Source organism: Papaver somniferum, chromosome 8 (assembly GCF_003573695.1).
Source record: "Papaver somniferum cultivar HN1 chromosome 8, ASM357369v1, whole genome shotgun sequence".
In the NCBI taxonomy this organism is placed as follows: domain Eukaryota; kingdom Viridiplantae; phylum Streptophyta; class Magnoliopsida; order Ranunculales; family Papaveraceae; genus Papaver; species Papaver somniferum.
The window spans coordinates 38273506-38295509 of record NC_039365.1 but is presented as its reverse complement, the minus strand read 5'-3'; the positions used below and the strand labels follow the sequence as shown (position 1 = coordinate 38295509).

General features: G+C 35.8%; 2 protein-coding genes across 2 annotated transcripts in view; both read right to left on the bottom strand.

Moving 5' to 3' along the window:
• Positions 1 to 12536: 12536 nt before the first annotated feature.
• On the bottom strand, positions 12537 to 14665 carry LOC113305430 (putative F-box/LRR-repeat protein At5g41840). Its single transcript, XM_026554467.1, has 4 exons — positions 13649 to 14665; positions 13048 to 13215; positions 12847 to 12927; positions 12537 to 12734 (listed from the first exon to the last, which is right to left on the bottom strand). Exons 1-4 carry the CDS (start codon positions 14663 to 14665, stop codon positions 12537 to 12539), a joined length of 1464 nt encoding a protein of 487 aa, XP_026410252.1.
• A 6569-nt stretch (positions 14666 to 21234) lies between these two features.
• Positions 21235 to 22004, bottom strand: part of LOC113304062 — a 1006-nt gene continuing 236 nt past the window's right edge. Inside the window, exons 2-3 of the mRNA XM_026553161.1 lie at positions 21745 to 21861; positions 21235 to 21632 (exon numbers count right to left, since the gene is read on the bottom strand). Of these exons, the coding sequence (XP_026408946.1) occupies positions 21381 to 21632; positions 21745 to 21771 (279 nt within the window). The 5' untranslated portion in view covers positions 21772 to 21861 and the 3' untranslated portion in view covers positions 21235 to 21380. The remainder of the gene's footprint in view (positions 21633 to 21744; positions 21862 to 22004) is intronic.

Here is a 22004-nt window from a genome sequence, read left to right as displayed (position 1 = left end):
TATGGTGGTGAACTGAAACTAGGGTTCCCGTTCTTCCCCAAATTTAGAATTAGGGTTTTAAATGGTGCTGATTCGTAGATTGATTCAATCTCAGGGAAACTTTGAGGTAATTGCTTTGCTTATTTGATTTGAAAAAATGATTCTTATTCATTGTTGAGTATTTATCAATGCTTATGAAGCTAAGATTTGAGTTGATGTGGAATGGAAATGATTATGGTTGCGGTTTAGATTTATTTTGATCTACATGGGTTAGTATATGCTGAAGATGAAATTAGAGTTGGCATGCTTATGTAGACTGAGCTGAATTGATGCAATTGTAGTTTAGATGAATGTGTAGGTTTTTGCAAGGTGGAATAAGAATTTAAGGGTTAACGTTAATCTTCACAGGCTGTATTGACTGATCAGATTACAGCTGAGATGATGATGTATTTGGATCTGGAATGATGTTGTTGAATCTGGTGGTGATATGGCAGGTAGTGATGGAACTAATGGTTATGTTGAGCTTTGGTGGTTTATTGTGATGAATTGTGTTGGTAATAGATAAACTAAATTGTTTTGGTTGAATTAGATTAAGATGGAGATATGTAGATGTTGTTTGAATGGAAATAGTGTTTTTTTTCTGGTGGCAGTTAATGTAAGTTACAGATGATGAAGAGGTGCGTTGGTTGGCTGTTAGAGATGAACTGTTGGTGGATGGCGCTGTTAAGCTAAGACTGAAATATGGAAGTATGCAATGTAATGTTAGTGATGTTGCAGGGAGTGGCAGTGTTTGATATTGAGTTGTGAATGCTGAAATGGATGTTGGTATGAGTAGTGTAGGACTATAGTTGTGAGTTCAGTAAAAGCTTAAAGCTGCAAACGCAGGTAGGCTGTATTACTTTTGTAATTCAATGTGAAGTTTACTTAACGATTCAATTGATGTATTATTAGTTTGAAATTAAACCTGAGTTAGAGTTGTAGAGTTTAGAGTTTTGGTGTTGCACAATGATTGTGCATCAGCTTTCCTTGGCCTGAGCAATGGCTCTGGCCTGTACAAGTGTTTTGGCCTAGTGCCATTCAGCCTAGTCAGGTATCTGACTCTAGCTGAATTAGTCCATCTGACTGAGTCGAATCGGGTTTGACTCACTGAGTCACTAGTCTTGACTCGTTGACCATTGACCCTGGACTTTGACCTGACCTTGACTCTGTTGACTGACGTTTACTGTTGGTTGACCCTTGACCGTCAGTTTCACCGTTAGTTGACTTAGTTGGCCTAATATTCATATTTTGAATGTTTTGACCCTTATGGTCCGAACTAACCTTTGGATTCTTCTATAAAGTTGTAGATATTCACAAGACTTATCAAATAGACTATAAAACCAACCCAATTCAATTAGTAAACTTTAGCTATGCTAAAGATAGGTAAAGAAAAGATGTAGAACCTTAAATGGGCCTAGAATCATTAGAAAGACTTGTATGATTCTTGTGTGAGCCTTTTGGCTAGATTCTTATACTTCTTGTGTGATTAGCAATTAGTCTATATTAACAAAGATCGATTCAAAAGATGAACCGGTGGATCGTGGATCTCGAGGTAGGCATGTCTTGTCATAAAAAGAGGTGGGAATACATTTGACTCTTTGGTAACCATTGTTGTTTCTTTTACAATAGTTTATGTTTAACAAACTCATGTGTTTCTGTTTGTGTATTCTATGGATTGTTTAACTTGTTTTACGATAATTCTGTTGATTCTGTTAATCTTGCCATGGTTTAGAAAGGACCTGTAATGTTTTGTTGTCAATATGAATTTTTATGGGAAATGAGATTTTCCACGTGTGGTATATAGGATACGCTCCTTCATTTATATCTACATGAATTCGAGCTTTTATGCGTATTAGGTGTGTAAGGAATTAGTCGACACCAGTATAAACTAATAAGGTGTGTAAGGAATTGGTCGACACTCAATATAGTACATTGTTTGAAGAAGGAGTTTGTCCATATACATGTTTGTTTATTTAAGTGACTTGGTCACCATTTAATGTTTCAGAAAACATGTATTTTTTTTCCAAATCTTGCTTATGATTACTTGAAAGTTAAATTTTATTCATACTGGGCACCCCTTTTAAGGATGATGTTCTCACTCATTCCCACTTTCAGTTTCAGAGACAGATCAGAGTTGCGCAGCGAAAGCTTCGAGGAGTTGAGTCCGTTTGTTAGATTACTTATGCTATATTTATTATGTTGTATATTCTATTTGCAAAAAAAAAATGACTATTGTATATGTATCATTTGAGAGAAGTTCTTGTATATATATTTCTGAGCGGGGCTAGTTTTGGGTTAAGTTTTATAACAGATTCCTTAATCGAATGTTTAAGTAAATGATTTAGATTCTTAATGCCTATTTATTTAGTTAATCTCTTATATTAGTCAGCTGCTAGCTTAGGGGGCGCTACAGTGTTGGCATTAGAGCTCACTATTAGATCTTATATGGGAAAAGATAGGAATAGCAAGTGCAAGTTAGTGAAATAGATTAGCTTAGAACAGGGTTGGGTTGTGACATAAATCTTAATCACTAAAAGCTATCAATAACTCAAGACTTATTTGATTGATTGATTTGTTTATTTGGTTGTTTGTTTATGTAATGAAGTAAAAATTGTAGGTATGCCAATTGCTTTAGTTAATAAGGATTCGAGAATAACCAATCTAAAAAATATGAACACGTACACAATCCAATACTAGAAAAATAGTGAGATTAGTATTATTGATAAATCTTTAAAGTCACATAGAAACTTATTGAATACCTTGACTTACACGTAGAATGAACATTTTACAGTTACAAATATTATAAATTGACGTAAAATGGGATTAATTTTATTGGTAAAATAAATAAATAAATAAATATGAAAAATTTCAGATGACTAAATTGCTTAAAATGTTATGAAATATGTATGTATTTTATGAAGTAAAATTTTAAATTACATCAGTTAAGATGGAATTAAAAACTAATTAATCTTAATAAGTTAAAACTTAGTTAATCCGGCACTGGGGAATAGTGAGGTTGGTAATTCTGATGTGTTCGGGTGATACTTGTTACGTAGGCAGGCATTGACAGGCGTCGCGAACCTAGACACGGAAATTGCATTCTTGTATCACTATGCATTGAAGGGAGACTTGCTTCTGTTAGTAAACTGATAGATCCCGAATATTACTTGGAGACTTTACTATAAAATATCTTCTCTCGTAATTAGAACCAGTGGCTTATTGAAATAGAAACTAGTCTATTGAACCTATAGCCACAAATTTAAGTTGTAGAAAGCCATATAGGTTTGTGATTTGTTTCATTTTGTTTGCGCATAGACAAGAGATAGGATTTCTCTATAAGGTGGGTAGTTTTGAAGACTAGAAGGTCGGTTTGATTTCCTAGGACGAAAATATATAAGGTGGGGAGAATGTAAAGACCCTAAGGCTCGTCAACGCTATTAGATTGGTCAAGAGACGTCTTACCCGCTAATTACTCGATTAATTTAACACGAAATTAGTACCACTAGATAAATCTTGAACAGTTATGCAAAATGGACTACTTGAACGTGTCATTCGGATACCGGACAAAGAAGATATCACTGGATTAGTACAAATGGTAAAATCGTCATTTCTCGGATAAGCACTTTTAATGCAACTTAGACACGTTGTGGCTTCCTATCGAAGCAAGTGGGTGTCCTAGTATTTTCTTTGGTTTTATCTCAAAACCGATCGTGGAGAAACTCATTTCTTTTCTTTCTTCTTTTTCTTTCTTCTTCCTTCTTCTCCCCTGCTCCTCCGTTCTTTCTTCTTTTCTTATTTCTCTCGATTTTAAGCCGACGAAGCGAGCTTGGATTGATGTGGGTGATTCATAGAAGCCTTTAGTTTTATCGATGGATAACGTGATGTTATTGAAGTTGAGTGAGAACTAGGAGAAGAGATTTGATGTTACTGTAAGTTGAATTTAGGATTTTATTTGAGAAGAAGTAGATGAATCAGAGGAAATAGGAGAAGGGTATTATCTATTGAAGGCTGCGGTGGACTCAAACAAAGAAGAAAATATGGTAGCTGATTTTGGAATTAGGGTTACGGGTTCATATGAAAATTCTTAAAAGAGGTTTAGAAGATGAATTTGATGTTAAGGGGATTGAATTAATAATGGGTTTGTTCTTAATTGAAGTGTAGTTGGATGAGTTGAGGTTAATTGGATGTTTTTGGGTTTTATGGTGGTGAACTGAAACTAGGGTTCCCGTTCTTCCCCAAATTTAGAATTAGGGTTTTAAATGGTGCTGATTCGTAGATTGATTCAATCTCAGGGAAACTTTGAGGTAATTGCTTTGCTTATTTGATTTGAAAAAATCATTCTTATTCGTTGTTGAGTATTTATCAATGCTTATGAAGCTAAGATTTGAGTTGATGTGGAATGGAACTGATTATGGTTGCGGTTTAGATTTATTTTGATCTACATGGGTTAGTATATGCTGAAGATGAAATTAGAGTTGGCATGCTTATGTAGACTGAGATGAATTGATGCAATTGTAGTTTAGATGAATGTGTAGGTTTTTGCAAGGTGGAATAAGAATTTAAGGGTTAACGTTAATCTTCACAGGTTGTATTGACTGATCAGATTACAGCTGAGATGATGATGTATTTGGATCTGGAATGATGTTGTTGAATCTGGTGGTGATATGGCAGGTAGTGATGGAACTAATGGTTATGTTGAGCTTTGGTGGTTTATTGTGATGAATTTTGTTGGTAATAGATAAATTAAATTGTTTTGGTTGAATTAGATTAAGATGGAGATATGTAGATGTTGTTTGAATGGAAATAGTGTTTTTTTTTTCTGGTGGCAGTTAATGTAAGTTACAGATGATTAAGAGGTGCGTTGGTTGGCTGTTAGAGATGAACTGTTGGTGGATGGCGCTGTTAGTGTTAAGCTAAGACTGAAATATGGAAGTACGCAATGTTAGTGATGTTGCAGGGAGTGGCAGTGTTTGAGATTGAGTTGTGAATCCTGAAATGGATGTTGGTATGAGTAGTGTAGGACTATAGTTGTGAGTTCAGTAAAAGCTTAAAGCTGCAAACGCAGGTAGGCTGTATTACCTTTGTAATTCAATGTGAAGTTTACTTGCAGATTCAATTGATGTATTATTAGTTTGAAATTAAACCTGAGTTAGAGTTGTAGAGTTTAGAGTTTTGGTGTAGATATTCACAAGACTTATCAAATAGACTATAAAACCAACCCAATTCAATTAGTAAACTTTAGCTATGCTAAAGATACGTAAAGAAAAGATGTAGAACCTTAAATGGGCCTAGAATCATTAGAAAGACTTGTATGATTCTTGTGTGAGCGTTTTGTCTAGATTCTTATACTTCTTGTGTGATTAACAGTTAGTCTATATTAACAAAGATTGATTCAAAGGATGAACCGGTGGATCGTGGATCTCGAGGTAGGCGTGCATTGTCATCAAAAGAGGTGGGAATACATTTGACTCTTTGGTAACCGTTGTTGTTTCTTTTACAGTAGTTTATGTTTAACAAACTCGTGCGTTTATGTTTATGCATTCTACGCATTGTTTAACTTGTTTTACGATAATTCTGTTGATTCTGTTAATCTTTCCATGGTTTGGAAAGAATCTGTAATGGTTTGTTGGCAATATGAATTGTTATGGGAAATGAGAATTTCCACGTGTGGTATATAGGATACGCTCCTTCATTTATATCTACATGAATTCGAGCTTTTATGCGTATTAGGTGTGTAAGGAATTGGTCGACACCAGTATAAACTAATAGGGTGTGTAAGGAATTGGTCGACACTCAATATAGTACATTGTTTGAAGAAGGAGTTTTTCCATATACATGTTTGTTTATTTAAGTGACTTGGTCACTATTTAATGTTAACTCTTGCTTATGATTACTTGCAAGTTAAATGTTATTCATACTGGGCACCCCTTTTAGGGATGATGTGCTCACTCATTCCCACTTTCAATTTCAGAGACATATCAGAGTTGCGCAGCGAAAGCTTCGAGGAGTTGAGTCCGTTTGTTAGATTATTTATGCTATGTTTATTATGTTGTATATTCTATTTTCAAAAAAAATGACTATTGTATATGTATCATTTGAGAGAAGTTCTTGTATATATATTTCTTAGCGGGGCTAGTTTTGGGTTAAGTTTTATAGCAGATTCCTTAATCGAATGTTTAAGTAAATGATTTAGATTCTTAGTGCCTCTTTATTTAGTTAATCTCTTGGATTAGTCAGCTGCTAGCATAGGGGACGATACACGACGCTTCCTTAAGACAAGAAGCAGCAGCCACAGTTTCTTTAAAAAGGAATAAAATGGCATACGCAAAACAAAGATGGGTCAATTTAGTAAGTTTATTATGAGGATGAAAAGCAACTTTTTTCCATAAAGCAAAATTGAAAATATCCATGAACAAAACAAAGAAGTAGGGCGGTAAAAGACAACCTTGTCATAATCCCCTTTTAGCCCCCAAAAATCCATTAGGTGAACCATTAACGAGAATATAAAACTTCGAAGAAGAAATACAAAGAGAAACCCATCGGCACACCACGTTTATTTTTCCGGCACAACACAACACAACACGTCATCTAGCTGGCACGACACAACAAGGTACACCATAGTATCCGGCACAACACAAAAAGGCACACAGCACGCCAAGCACGTGACTTCGTGGGCTAGGCCGTGCAGGAATAATGATGTTTGTTAAATTTGTAAATTTCTAATATAATTTTGGACAAGTCAAGTAATTATTTCTGAATTTTGGATTTTTTTCTATAAGGTGTGTTGCTTTAGTATAATTTCTGAAAAAGAAACACGAATAATGATATTTATGGAATTTATCAAATTATTTCTCATGTACTGTGATAAAATTTTGGTTCATTTGAGTGACAGACCATGCACAACTATCTCAAAAGTATATTTAGTAAGAGTAGGAGATCATATAATTGAAGTTTTCCGTCTCTATATTGCTCCATTATTCAACTTGAAACAGTTGAAAATTGTTATGAGTTTTTGACGATGATTATGACTAATTGGATCTTTTTCCTTTTCCATTGTAATTTTAACGTATGAGGTTGGATAGAAGCAAACTTAATTACGAAGCTTAGGCGGAAAGCGGGTCAATCTATATAGTGGTTATTAGAGTTATCTTTTGTGTTTTCATTCACTGCTGTAAAGAGAGTGTCTTGTTCATACTTCTCTATCTGTTACTTCTTTTTACTTTCCGTTAGTTGTTTGCTTGTCAATGGGATATTCCTTAGTTTATCCCTTTAGGGTTTTCTAGTATCTCAGACCTACATAGTCCTTTATAAACCTCTCTGTGTAACGTCACTATCCTCATCTCTGAATAACATTATTACATCTTATCATCTTAGAATCTCCATTAAAACTCTTACATGGTATCAGGAGGTTTTCATTGATTGATACCTCTTGGGCACTATGACCATATCGAACCGTCACTTTCAAATCATAAATACTTCTTGTTTATCATTACATCATCTCGATGGCAACACCAGAAACTGAAAATCATGAAGAATATGTAATTAATAACCCACCAACAAACTCTCTGTCTTCTTTTGAGTTCTCATACAAATATTTACCCTTCACCTGTATCACTCGATGTGTCCCTTGATCAAAGCCTGATGATACTAACTATTTGGTCTGGAAAAGTCAGATGGAGTCTATTTTGATCAGCACATATTTCTTTGGGTTCATCGACGGTATTATTCCGGATCCACTTCCCTCTATTTTGATGAACGACGTTGAGACCTTGAACCCGATTTTACCAGATGGCGTAAGTGGGATAGATTTGTTATGAGCTGTTTGAATGCAACCTTCACACCTTCTATTTCTTCAGCCATCTTGGGTTTATCAACATATAAGCAGGTAAGGAATGCTCTTGCTAAAAACTTTTCTGATCAGTTTGTTGCACGCAATACCATGCTTCGCAGTCAGTTGCATAATGTAAGAAAGGGTTCTCAATCTATGTCTGGTTACTTACAATGCATTAAGGAGATCATTGACTCTTTAGCTGCCATAAATGAACATGTTCCTGAACCAGATCTGTTTATGTACACCTTAAATGGTCTGAGTAGATCTTATGATAATCTTGTTATTTCCATTAAAAATAGAGATACTCCATATACCTTTGAAGATTTGAGATCTCGACTGATACAGCATGAACAATGACTCCCTGGTCAAGAGACTGAAGTTAACAAAAATCTTGATGCTGCCATGTCTTCCGGCTTTTCACTAAAATTCTCCATCATTTTCAAATGATAACTCTCAGCTCCCTAGACCTCACCACTTAAATAACCCACAACAATAAAATCACTGATTTTAGCAATATTACTTGCCAGATTTGTAAAAAGAAGGGTCATACTGCTAATAAGTATTACTACAGATACACAACCTCAAAGTCTGCATCTACTTATGCACCTCAAGCAAATTTTTGTCACACAGCCTGCATCTCTGAAGAATCTACTTACCCAGCAGCTGCGGATTGGCTGCCTGACTCAGGATCTACCTCTCACATAACCAATGATATCACAGTTCTTCAGAACCCAACACCCTACACTGGTCCTGAGAGAGTTCTTGTAGGAAGTGGAGAACACCTACCCATTAAAATGATTGGTACTTCTGTTTTACATACTGATACATCATCCTTTACTCTTCCAAATGTCTTATATGTACCAACTTTGCATAGAAACTTGATCTCTGTTGGGAAATTTACAAATGAGAACTCTTGATCCATTGAGTTTATTCCTTGGGGTTACAAGATTTTTGATTTACACACACAACAACTGTTAGTTGAAGGGAAGATGCACATGAACTTATATCCTATTGCTTCTACTTCTGCTTCTACTATCCAAGCCCATGTTTCTCTCAAAGCTTCATCAACAACCTAGCACAACAGGCTTGGACACACTTCCAAATACCATTTTACAAAAGTTAGCATCATCTTCTCAGATCAACATCACAGGACCTGCAAATGATTCTTTATGTAATTCTTGAAAGTTGGAGAAGAGCAAGAGATTACCTTTTTAATATTCAACCATGACATATACATCTCCACTTGAATTGGTTCACTGTGATGTGTGGGGGCCAGCACCAACTCTATCTAATTTTGGGTACATATACTATATAATCTTTGTGGATGACTTCAGCAAGTTCCATTGGATCTATCCTATGAGTACAAGGGATGAGAGTGTCACTTGCTTTCAAAACTTCAAGAATCTGAATGAGAATTTGTTCTCTACAACAATCAAATATTTCCAGACTGATAATGCCAGTGAGTTAGTAAAAGGGAAGATGAAGACCTTCCTTGATGACTCAGGCATAGCAATTTGTGCTTCATGCCTAAATACTCCTCAACGGAATGGGGTGGCAGAGAGGAAGCATAGGCACATAGTGGAGATGGGAAAAACAATTGCTTTTCAGGCTTGTATGCACAAACGATTCTGGTATGACTCCTTTCTTGCTGCAACCTTCATTATCAACAGAACACCTTCAAAGTTACTTGGTTACAAAACACCATATGAAGCCTTATTTCAAAAAGTACCAGATTTCTCCATTCTCAAGGTGTTTGGGTGCACTTGTTACCCTTTCCTTGGTTCTAGCAGGCATGATAAGCTCAGTCCCAAATCATCCAGGTGCACTTTCATTGGATACAACCCAATGCACAAAGGGTATAGGTGTTATGAGAATGCTACTAAGAAGATCTTTATATCCAGGCATGTGATTTTTGAGGAAAATACCTTTCCCTTCTGCACCTGCAGCTCTTCATCAACTACTGATGCTGGAGCTACTATCTCTTTGCCTATATATGACTATGCAATACCCCCTTCAGACATATTACCACCCACTGACCTTGAAATTTCAGTACCTGATTTACCACAACTCTCCAACACCTATGAACCAGAACTGGAAGTACCTAATGATATATCTGAACCTACATATCCACCTTCTCACCAAATGATCACTAGATCACAATTGGGTATTATAAAACCAAAGTAGCTACCAGATTATGTAACCCATTACACTATCACTCATCCTCTTCATTTTGCCTTCAACTCTGAAATTACTAATACATCTGAACCCAAAACCTTTAAAACAGCTTCTACAAAAACTGAATGGGTTCAAGCAATGGAGGATGAGTATAGTGCACTAATTCAGAACAACACTTGGGAACTTTTTCCTTACCACTCTTCCATGAATGTTCTTGGGTGCAAATGGGTGTACAAGGTAAAACTGAGATCTGATGGAAGTCTAGAGAGACACAAAGCTCGACTTGTGGCAAAAGGCTACCACTAAGTAGATGACATTGACTATCATGAAACCTTTAGTCCTGTCATCAAGTTTATAATTGTCAGAACTATCCTTACACTTGAAGTCACAAATGGCTGGTTTATCAAACAACTTGACGTTTCAAATGCATTCCTTCATGGGGACTTAAATGAAGTTGTATACATGCAACAACCACAAGGATTCACAGATGAAGCACACCCTGACTATGTGTGCAAGCTGAAGAAGTCATTGTATGGGTTTAAACAAGCCCCTAGGGCATGTTTTGAGAAGTTCAGTGGGTTTCTAATCTCATATGGCTTCATCATGAGTGATTCAGATCACTCATTGTTCACTTACTTCTCAGGGGGTGATGTTTTACTACTTCTCTTGTATGCTGATGATATCCTGTTAATAGGAAATAACTCATCCTTGATCTCCAATTTCATCTCCAGATTAAGCTCCTCCTTTGCAATGAAAGACTTGGGAGATATCCACTACTTCTTGGGCATTGAAGCTGTCAAATCAACATGCAGCAATTCCTTGCTACTGACTCAAACTAAGTACACACTGGAATTACTTGAGAAGACTAACATGGTGGACTGCAAACCTTGTTCTACTCCTATCACAAGTGGTACAAGACTCTCCTATCATGATGGTGAGCCTCTCTCCAACCCAACAGACTATAAAAGCATTGTAGGTGGACTTCAATACCTGATTCACACAAGGCCTGACATCACCTTTGCAGTCAACTACGCTTCACAATTTATGCACTCTCCCACATATGAACACATCATGCTTGTCAAGCGTATTCTCAGGTACCTGAAATCTTCTATTGGTTCTGGTATCACTATCTCCCCCGGTGATATCACTCAAATTTCAGGATACTCCGACTCCGACTGGACAGGCTGTCCAGATACAAGACGTTCAATTACTGGTTTGAAGAAACAACCAACAGTCTCCAAGTCTTCTACAGAGGCAGAATATAAATCTCTCTCCACTCTTGCCTCTGAAGTTATGTGGTTAGCTGCTCTTCTAGAAGAACTGAATGTGGCAGTCACCACTCCTCACCACCTATACTGTGCTAAGATGGGTGCTCGTGCCTTAGCCTTGAACCCTGTGTTCCATGCTCGCGCAAAACACATCGAGATGGCCTATCACTATGTCAGAGGCTTAGTTCAAGCTACCACGGTGGACGTTGATTTCATTGCTTCATCTCTACAGATTGCAGACGTTCTCACTAAAGGACCCACCTTTCAGGCATTTGATAATCTTCGTGAAAAACTGATGCACTTCTGCAAGACCCCTGCCTCAGTTTGAGGGGGAGTATTAGAGTTATCTTTTGTGTTTTCATTCACTGATGTAAAGAGATTGTCTTGTTCACACTTCTTTATCTGTTACTGCTTTTTACTTTCCGTTAGTTGTTTGCTTGTCAATGGGATATTCCATAGTTTATCCCGTTAGGGTTTTCTAGTATCTCAGTCCTACAAAGTCCTTTATAAACTCTCTGTGTAACATCACTATTTTCATCTCTGAATAACATTATTACATCTTATCTATCTTAGCATCTTCTTTAAAACTCTTACAGTGGTGTCGTGGAGTTTTTACTTGACTAGCTCTTTGTTATGAGTCTTGTGACACCACTTTTTTCTTTCTGATGATTTTTTTTTTGATTGATCGACAAAGGTAAGAAAATACTGATAAAGCTTATCAGGGATAAGCAAGGGAAAACAACCCGAGCCCCAATATAAAGCATCTTACTTTTTTCACGAGTTTTAATCCATGTTAAGGGGGAAAAAGTTATGCATACATACTATGAACTCTATATTTGACATCTAAAATACAACACCCAAACTTGTACTATGTATGGATTGATCAAGTAAAACAATTCTGCATTAAGAAAACCTTTAATAGCTGCTCACAAGTTTGCAACGCTTCAAATCATATACAAATTTGACATCGAAAATTCAAAACAAATTAGAGAGTATAGGTATGCTCATAAATACTTGGAAGATTCAGATTTTGTAGTTTTCGTGTCAGTTGCTACGATAAGAGATGGAAACAGATTCTCAAAGACGAAGAGGCGCTTAAAAAATTCTCTACCTCCTCGTAAAATTTATCAATTCCTGATCTATATTGCCTCCTCAGGATCATTTTCTTCAGCACCAATTCTTCATCAGAATTTCTGTAAGAGATGGAAACAGATTCTCAAAGACGAAGAGGCGCTTGGAAAATTCTATTCCTCCTCACAAAACTTCTCAATTCTGGATCTATATAATTGGGTCCTCAAGACCATTTTCTTCAAGACCATGGCATTCTTCATCAGAATTTGAATAAACTCCAGTTCATTGTCACTTCCTTGTAGACCATTAATCTCGACAGACTTCAATTGTTTCATGGTGTCGGCCAACAACCCTTCTAAATCGACAGTTGCCTACACATTAGCGATACAAAACAATGACAGTTAATACACCACAAGGACACTACAATCTCCAATCTACTTAAAAAGATTTGAACCAATTGCGAAATCATTCATGGCTACCTACCTCACCAGTATGAGGATCTGACTCCATCTCCTGTTCCGCGTCAGTGTCACTGTAATTGTAATTGTAACTGGTTTCCACGTCCTAGGATAGCACATAAAATTCAGTAACTCTTTAAAAATCACAATCAATCAATCTTTTGGAAATTGGGTGAATAAGTCTAAGAAACTACACCAATAGCTGAACAACAAAAACAAAACTAACCTGACAAAGTTCCAATTTGATGGATTCGATAATAGGAGATATCTTGACTAAGGAGGCTATGGCATGCATAGAATCTGTTGAGTGACTTATATTTTGCAGCTTAAGACGTTGCAGATTAGAAAACTCAAAAGGTTGCTCTTGTAACAGTTCCTGAACTCTTATAACATCCTGCACATATAAAGGTGAACAATAGAAATTTCAATTAGATAATAAAGTGTAGCCTCAAAACTATAACTAGAACTTCAACACACTTGCAGAAATAAAATAAAAGGTATAATCTAAAAAGATCCTACCAGCCGCAAGGCTGATTAATAGCGCTAGGCAACACATGGACAACCTAAAAAACCTACTGAGGCAGAAATTGTTAACCTCAAGCACGATATTACAGCTCAAACAACAACTTATAAGTTTACCAAAAATGAAATCTGTCCAGTTTATAATACTAAATTACAAGCTAGAAAGTTATGAAAGGCTAAATGGTTTCGGAAAAAAAAATGAACCAGGTTGTGCAGTAGAACGACTTATTTAAACATTCATCTACTGCAGTTATTTTATCTATAAGAAAAAAAAAAGAAAAAAAAAAAGGAGAAAGAGGGCATACCTTGAGTGGTTGCAATGATATTGTTAGATCTTTCACATTATGAAGTGATTTTAGAGATTTTAAAGTATCTGGAGCATGTATCCTCCAAAACTTGGCATTTAGCTTTCGTGGTTTTAATTGTACGCCAACATCAGCCGTGACCAGAGAAGAAACATCCTCGAGCAACATATAGTCTAAATTTGATAAAACCAAATAGACGAGGTTTGCAGCACATAACCTCAATGTATTATGAATTGAATTATGATAACCGATATGTACTTCAAAGTGCTTCAGTGAAAGAGAGGATATGGTGATGTTTAAAGGTGCACTACTATTAGCCACACCTAAACTCAAGTGTTTTAGTGTATGAGAAGATATATTGATGTTTAAAGGTTCATAACTACTAATGCCACTTGAATCCAGGTGTTCCAAAAGAGGAAAATTGGTACATAACTTGGTTAACGCATCATGATCAAACGATGGGTTATTAAGTTTTAGATATCTGAGGCGAGGTAATGATATAAAATTCGGCAGGATAATCTTACAGGACATCGACAAATCTAGTTCCAATTTTGTCAATGACTTACAAGTAAAGACACAATCTGGAACCCGAAATTCGCGATCGTTATTATTATACGAGCCATTAAACTGGACATATATATCTTCAACATTAGATCTAGCGACACTGATTATCCATCTATGAAGATGACTGATAGACTTAATAGCTGCATACCCACCAATAAGATGAAATCGTCGCATATCAAAACATCTGTTATCACGGAGACTTAATACGTTGTCGACAAGACGGTCTAAATGATAATGACAACGATACGATTGTTGTGGTAGATCAGATATATCAAAATTCATAAAGGGAAGAGAAGTCCAAATATATCTCCATCTCTTTGACAATATACAGGTCTGGAAAGCTTGTTTCACCTTAACGAAAGAGAGGATGTGATGAATTAACAAATCTGGTAACTTGTTGATATTGTCTTCATCAATGGTAGTATTAGAATTCTGGGAATTTATTGCCTCCATGGTTTTCTTTTCACTGGTTACCTTGTCGTGCAAAAAATAAAAATAAAACAGAGAGTTTAGCGTTTTTTGATTTGTAACCTTAATATAAATAAATCACACAAAGAAAAATCAAAGCAGTATGGGGTTTATATAATAGATAAACCGTCGTGAATAGAGTACTTGAGCAACACGCCAACACGGCGCTTTCCGTATATAGATCATCTATCCCTAGCTAAGATGGTATTGTTTTGGGAGTCTGATTCATCGACCATCCGTCACTCAGATCCTGTTTTAAGTGAGGTCGTGGCCTACGATATCTGTTGGGGGCAATAATCAAAAACAAGGAAAAATCAAATTAGCAAAAGTTATTGATACTTAGCTCCCTTATAATGGAAGTGATCGATTTGATGAAACGAATGAGCTCCCTATATCTCCGCAACAGCAACAAGGCAAAACTTTGGAAAAACAGAGTGAGCCACGTGTTCAACGCGTTTCCCTTAAGACATTAGCGCCCGACTACACTCAAGAGTGATGCTATAGCCCTCACAGGACGGATATCTCCAGGATAAAACACCCTAATACACCTACTACTAGCATATGTAGTAGATGCTCAACTTGAGCTTGGCAACTCCGAAAAAACCATAAAGGAAAATCTCGAACGCTTGAGAAAACAATATAAAATATTTTTTCCCTTGGGGGTCCCTCTAAATATAGAGTAACCACTTTCCCATAGATTTTACAAAAATAGTGAATTTGTTTATATAATTGACAAATACAACTTAAGAAGAAAAACTCCCCTATTTGGTACTAAAAGGTTTATATAGCTTCTTAAAACTACTAAAAATTGGAAACTCCACGATGTGGGACTAAAAAGTTTCATTCACAAAATAAAACAATAAATTATAATTTTTTATTAAAACTTTAAAAAATTATTTTTTTATTAATCGTTTTCCGACAATCCCCCACATGAATGAAAACTCAATAAAACATGAAAACACAGATAGATCTTGGTAAATCAACATCCCAACCTCACGATCCAAACAGACTTATCGTGCAAGTGTTGAAATCATACTAGTCATTTCTACGTCCTCTCCCTCACACAAAAGTGTGTTGACCCCAGGGTCATACTATGGATTGCATAAATCATAATAGTATTGAGAGCTTTCATCTTTAGTTCTCACATGGTGAGACTATAGGTATCTTTCACCAAAGTGAAAAACCATGAACTAGTGAACCCTTAGTGACCTTTAGGTCCTAAGTTCCAGTAATACCAAAACCATCAAAACGAAAATCACATAAAAAGCGCAGGAAATACCATTTTAGGCAGAGGTGTCCATGAGGTCTTGAACCTTTGCTTAGTGAAATATTACCGGAATTACTTGCTAGAGACAGTGAACTATGTCTTGAACTGCTAGCATTTGATGTAATTCGTGATAACAACCACGGGTGATATCTCCAAGATTGCTGCCAAGCTCGTACCGTTTTGTCCAATTTGGCCCTGGACATATCCTGTTTCTCAGAATGCTCTAGAGAATCAAAGCTCATATTCTCATAGGAAGCGGCCCACTTCCTCATTCAGATAGGTGAGTTTCCATAAAGAGTGTTACTGCTACACCCCACTTCAATCTTAAATTGAAACTATAGAACTCATTAATACTTCTTAAAAGTCATCCTTCACATGCAATCACACTATCACGTCTACACCATAGGGAAGGGACAGAGAATAAAATTCTCTGATAGTGTTTACCTTTACCCACCACAAATTAGTTATCTCATTCGAAACCTTGATCTTGGGATCTCCAGTCAGCAAGGTTGAGTATCCTTCATGGAAAGTTTAATTTATGAGCTTAAGCCCCTTCCCCCTTGATGCATTTCTAACTATCTCTTGGAATAAAAATTTCGTCAAAGATTGCGCGATATTCTCCTTGGACTTTATCCAATCAATGGAAATAACGTCGATTGAAATTAGTTATTTTCAGCTTTAGCTATTATATCTTGGCTAACACAATGTATAGATATAGCTGGCACAGGCCTATGCCAGAGAGAAATGTCTTCTAAAAAACATCTTAGGTACTCGGCCCCCTCTCGTGCTTTATCTAACTCAATACTCTCAGATTCCATAATAAATTGAGCAATATATGTTTGTTTGTAAATCTTCCAAAAACAAACCCTGATGCTAGAGTGAAACATATCCACTCGTAGACTTAGACTCCTCTGAGTCAACTATCCAGTTTACATCACAAAGTCCCTCAAGGACAGCAAGATACCTTTGATAAATCAAATAAAAGGTAATAGAGTATTTTAGGTACCATAATACTCTACTCAGTGCATCTGAATGCTATTGCTCTGGACTATAATTATATCTACTTAACTTACTCACAATATAGGAAATATCTGGACTCTTACAGTTCATTAAATTCCTCAGACATCCTATAACTCTTGAGTATTCAAGTTAAGATACTCCATTACCCTTTTTTCTTGAGTCTACAAGAATAATCGTACGGAGTACAAGAAGGCTTACAATCACACTGATTGTATCTCTTAAGCACAAATTCAAAATAATGAGAATGACTAAGACTACATATGTTAGATTATTTTCTAATCCTCATCCCTAAGATTACATCAACAAGGCCTAAGTCTTTCAAGTCAACGTTCTCATTCAGCGCATGTTTTTAGTGGAATTAATCACATCTATGTTTGTATCAAGTATAAGCATATCATCAACATACAAGCATACAATCATACAGGCATCTTTAACAAGTTACTTGTAAATATACTTGTCAGATTCATTAACTTAAATCCACTACACATTATCACACGATCAAATTTTTCATGTCACTGTTTACGTGCTTATTTTATAAACCATACAAAATTTTGTTCAACTTACAAACTTTGTCATCATAACCTTTCACTACAAAGTCCCCAGGTTGGTCTATGTAAATTTATGATGTATCTCTAATTTTCCATTATCTAATTCACGATTTTAGAAAAGCTGTCTTAACATCCATATGATGTATCTCTAATTTGTTTATGACAACAATAACAATTAACATCTCAACGTAAGTAAATCTCGTCACATTTGAATAAGAATCAAGGAAATATACACCTTATTTTAGTTTATAGCCTTTAGCTACCAACTTAGCCTAATATTTTTCTACAGTTCCATATACCTAATGTTTCCTCTTAAAGACTCATTTACATCTCATGGTCTTACTCTCTGGAGGTAAACTATAAACCTCCCAAGTCAGGTTCTGACGGACTGAGTCCATTTCACTAAATGAAGCTTCTTACCAGAATGGGGTTTCAGTAGATATCAAGGCTTCTTTACAAGTACAGGGATTAGACTACGCTAGGAATGTTATGAAGTCGGCTTCATAAGAAGTCTCAAGTCTAATTGTTTTACTTCTCTTAGGCTCAACCCTAACTTCATCTTCCTTTAAGGTAAGTTCTGACTATTTGAAAATAAATCTAGGGGATCAACAACACATCTATAATGAGGTACATGTTTAAGAATAAACATGTTCAAAGAACTCAGCATCCCTAGATTATGTAATAGTATTCACAACAAAGTCAGAAAAATCACACCAAAAGTATGAAAAATCAGAACACACAACCAAAAATCTATATGTAGAAGTATACTCAGCATACCTTATATGAAGACACAATCACCATTTTTGGTTTCTATCTAGTTCTTCTAGGAAGAGGAATTATAATCTTAGTCAAACACCCCCACACTTTGACATATTCATAAGAAGGTCGTATACCTTTCCATAAATCATATGGAGTTTCATCTGATCCTTAAGGGTACTATATTCAGGATATACTAGTTAAGAGGACTTCCTCCTCCCACAAGACCGCAAGTAATCCTGAACTAATCAACATGGTAATTATGAACCATCTTTATACATCTTAAGGCTTCTAAGGCATCATCCTTATACCTAAGCAATTATACAAGATAGTACCTCGTACAATCATCTACGGAAGTTATAAACCATCTTTTACCATAGTGGTTTTGGGTTGAACTCATGTCAACTAGGCCTAAATGAATTAATTCTAAGGGATTAGAATTACTATGAACATTTGTGCTAAAAGATTTTATAGAATATTCATTTCACTTTTGTGTTCAAGATCCAAACTAAATTTAGGTACGAAGCCTATGTTAGGCAGTTTATACATTGACTTATAACTTTACGGTTCCAAGTCTACCATGCAAAACATTCAAAGACACACAAAAGAAAGCACAAGAATCAACTATGTTCACTTCATCAGATTTTCCTTCAAACTTATATAGACCCTAAGTCCTATAACTGTTGCCTAAAAAATCAATACCCTTAGTTATAACAAGTTTTCCACATTTAATTAAGATCTTCAATCTTTTACCATCTTCAAGAGAACAAGATACAATATTATTTCATATGCTCGGAACATGAAAACTTCATTCAGTGTGAGAATATTACAGATATAAACTTATGCTTGACCTTTCCCTTTTATGCAACCTATGTCGCAGATGAGTTACTCATATAGAGTTTCTCGACATCCCTTATCCTCTGATAAGAGGTGAACAGGTCTCTGTTTCAACAAACATACTTAGTGGCTCCAGAGTCCACCCACCAGTCTCTCACATTGATTATTAAAATAACTTCGGACATCATGGTTCATTTTGTTTCAACTAAATTAGCATTAAATTTCTACTTATTAAGGTTTTATGTTGTCTACACTTTACTGCCGTATGGCCAGGAATTTTACAAACATAACAATCACCCTTAATTAAAGTAATGCCGGATTCAGTTTTACGAAACATACCTTTATTATGAAGACTATGCTTAGAGTTGTGTTTGATGTTCTCGCCTTTGTCATCTTTGGAAGACTTGTGTTCATCCACATGCGCCTGGTAGCCATGTTCCTTTTCAATTTCATGTCACAAACTTCGTTTATACTCTGACCACGGACACGGTAATTTCCCAATCACCTAATATACCATATCTCACAAACCTTAGTTCAGATAAAATATGAGTTTTGAAGATAATATCTAGATTTATAAACTTCGTTTAAACCACCATATCAAAAAACTCATGGTTACCCCATAAAAACTACTTTAGTTAACAACAAAATTCTGACGGGATGTCTACTACTTTCTCAGTTTCTCAGTTTTGTAAAATATCAAAAAAATACTTTTACAACTCCAAAATTTCTGAAATCTTACGTGGGTAACTATCAGGATGTCTACTACTTTGTGTCAAAAGGGTTCATCAAAATTCCTTCTAGGTTAAGAGATAAACTCGAAACTCTGCATCTGACCAAAAATTCGTTTTTGTTTTTCACTCCACAATTAACATCCATGATTCACAAACCAACCAACCATTTTTTTATTATTACAAATACTAATGTCTTAAGATTGTTGGGTGCAATAATAAAAAACAAGGAAAAATCAAATAAGCAAAAGTTATTGATACTTAGCTCCTTTATAATGGAAGTGATCGATTTGATGAAACGAATGAGCTCCCTATATCTCCGCAACAGCAACAAGGCAAAACTTTGGAAAAACAGAGTGAGTCACGTGTTCAACACGTTGCCCTTAAGACATTAGCGCCCGGCTACACTCAAGAGTGATGCTACAGCCCTCACAGGACGGATATCTCCAGGATAAAACACCCTAATACACCTACTACTAGCATATGTAGTAGATGCTCAATACACCTACTACTAGCATATGTAGTAGATGCTCAACTTGAGCTTGGCAACTCCGAAAAAACCATAAAGGAAAATCTCGAACGCTTGAGACAACAATATAAAATATTTTTTTCCCTTGGGGGTCCCTCTAAATATAGAGCAACCCCTTTCTCATAAATTTTACAAAAGTAGTGAATTTGTTTATATAATTGACAAATACAACTTAAAAAGAAAAACTCCCCGATATGGGACTAAAGGTTTATATAGTTTCTTAAAACTACTAAAAATTGGAAACTACATAATGTGGGACTAAAAAGTTTCATTCACAAAATAAAATAATAAATTATAATTTTTTATTAAAACTTTAAGAAATTATTTTTTTATTAATCGTTTTCCAACAATGTCACGTAACCCTTCATAATCTTGACAGGACGGCAAGGAAATCTAGGCGCTGCCTAGAGCCCCAAATTATTGGGCCCCAACTTTTTTTTTTTTTATTTCACGATCATTAATATGTAACAGTGTTACTAAAGTGTTTATCACACTTATTTAAATTACAGATAGTTGTTAAATATCTATAATTTTGGGGGCCTAATTTTCGTTTTTTTTACAATGCTGGGATTATAAATTATTTGTAGAGAACGACACCAATTTCTTAATGGGTAACTTTTGCGGGTGCTTTTCCTTCCTTTTGATTTTGGCTGAGCAGCTTTGATGAAGGTTAAAGAGAAGAGTCAAACTTTTGGCCTGTGTAAGCTACATAATCATTCCTTCCGGAGAAAGAAAACAAGTAATAGAAAAGTTATTTTAATGGTATAGTAAGGGTGTGCCAGGCCATTGTAGTAGTGCTAAGCAAGGGCGACACTTCAGAGCCCAGTAGCAAGCATCTTAGTTTAACACTAAGATATGCGTAACATACTTTGATCAAGTAAACCAAGTTTACAGAGCTTCAAATCATAAACAAAATTGACTATAAGTATCCTCAATTCCTCATAAATACTTGAATGATTAGACTATTAAAAGTTAATGGGTTCCTCCATTATGTCAATTTTGTAGCATTTTGGCGTCAGTTGCTAGGAAGATAGAAATAGATTCTCAAAGTCGAACAGGCACTTTGAAAATTTTCTATCTCCTCGTAAAACTTCTCAATTTTGGATCTACACTGGCTCTTCAAGACCATTTTTTTCAAGACCATGGCATTCTTTATCAGAATTTGAATAAACTCCAGTTCATTATCACTTCCTTGTAGACCACTAATCTTGACAGACTTCAATCGTTTCATGGTGTCGGCCAACAGCCCTTCTAAATCGACAGTTGTCTACACATTCGCGACACAAAACAACGACAGTTAATACACCACAAGTGCTCTATAATCTCCAATCCACTTGAAAAGATTTAACCCAATTGCGAAATGATTCATGGCTACCTACCTCACCAGTACGCAGGTCTGACTCCATCTGTTGTTCCAGCTCTGAACCCGAGTCTGATCCCTCATCAGATCCGGAGGATTCCTCAGTGTCACTGTAATTGTCACCGGTTTCCACGTCCTAGGTAGTACACATAATTCATTAATACTTTAAAAACCGCAATTAATCAATCTTTTGAAAATTGGGTGAATAAGGTTAATAAACTAACACCAATAGTTTGAACAACAAAAACAAACCTAAAACAAGAGAGCAACACAAAAAAA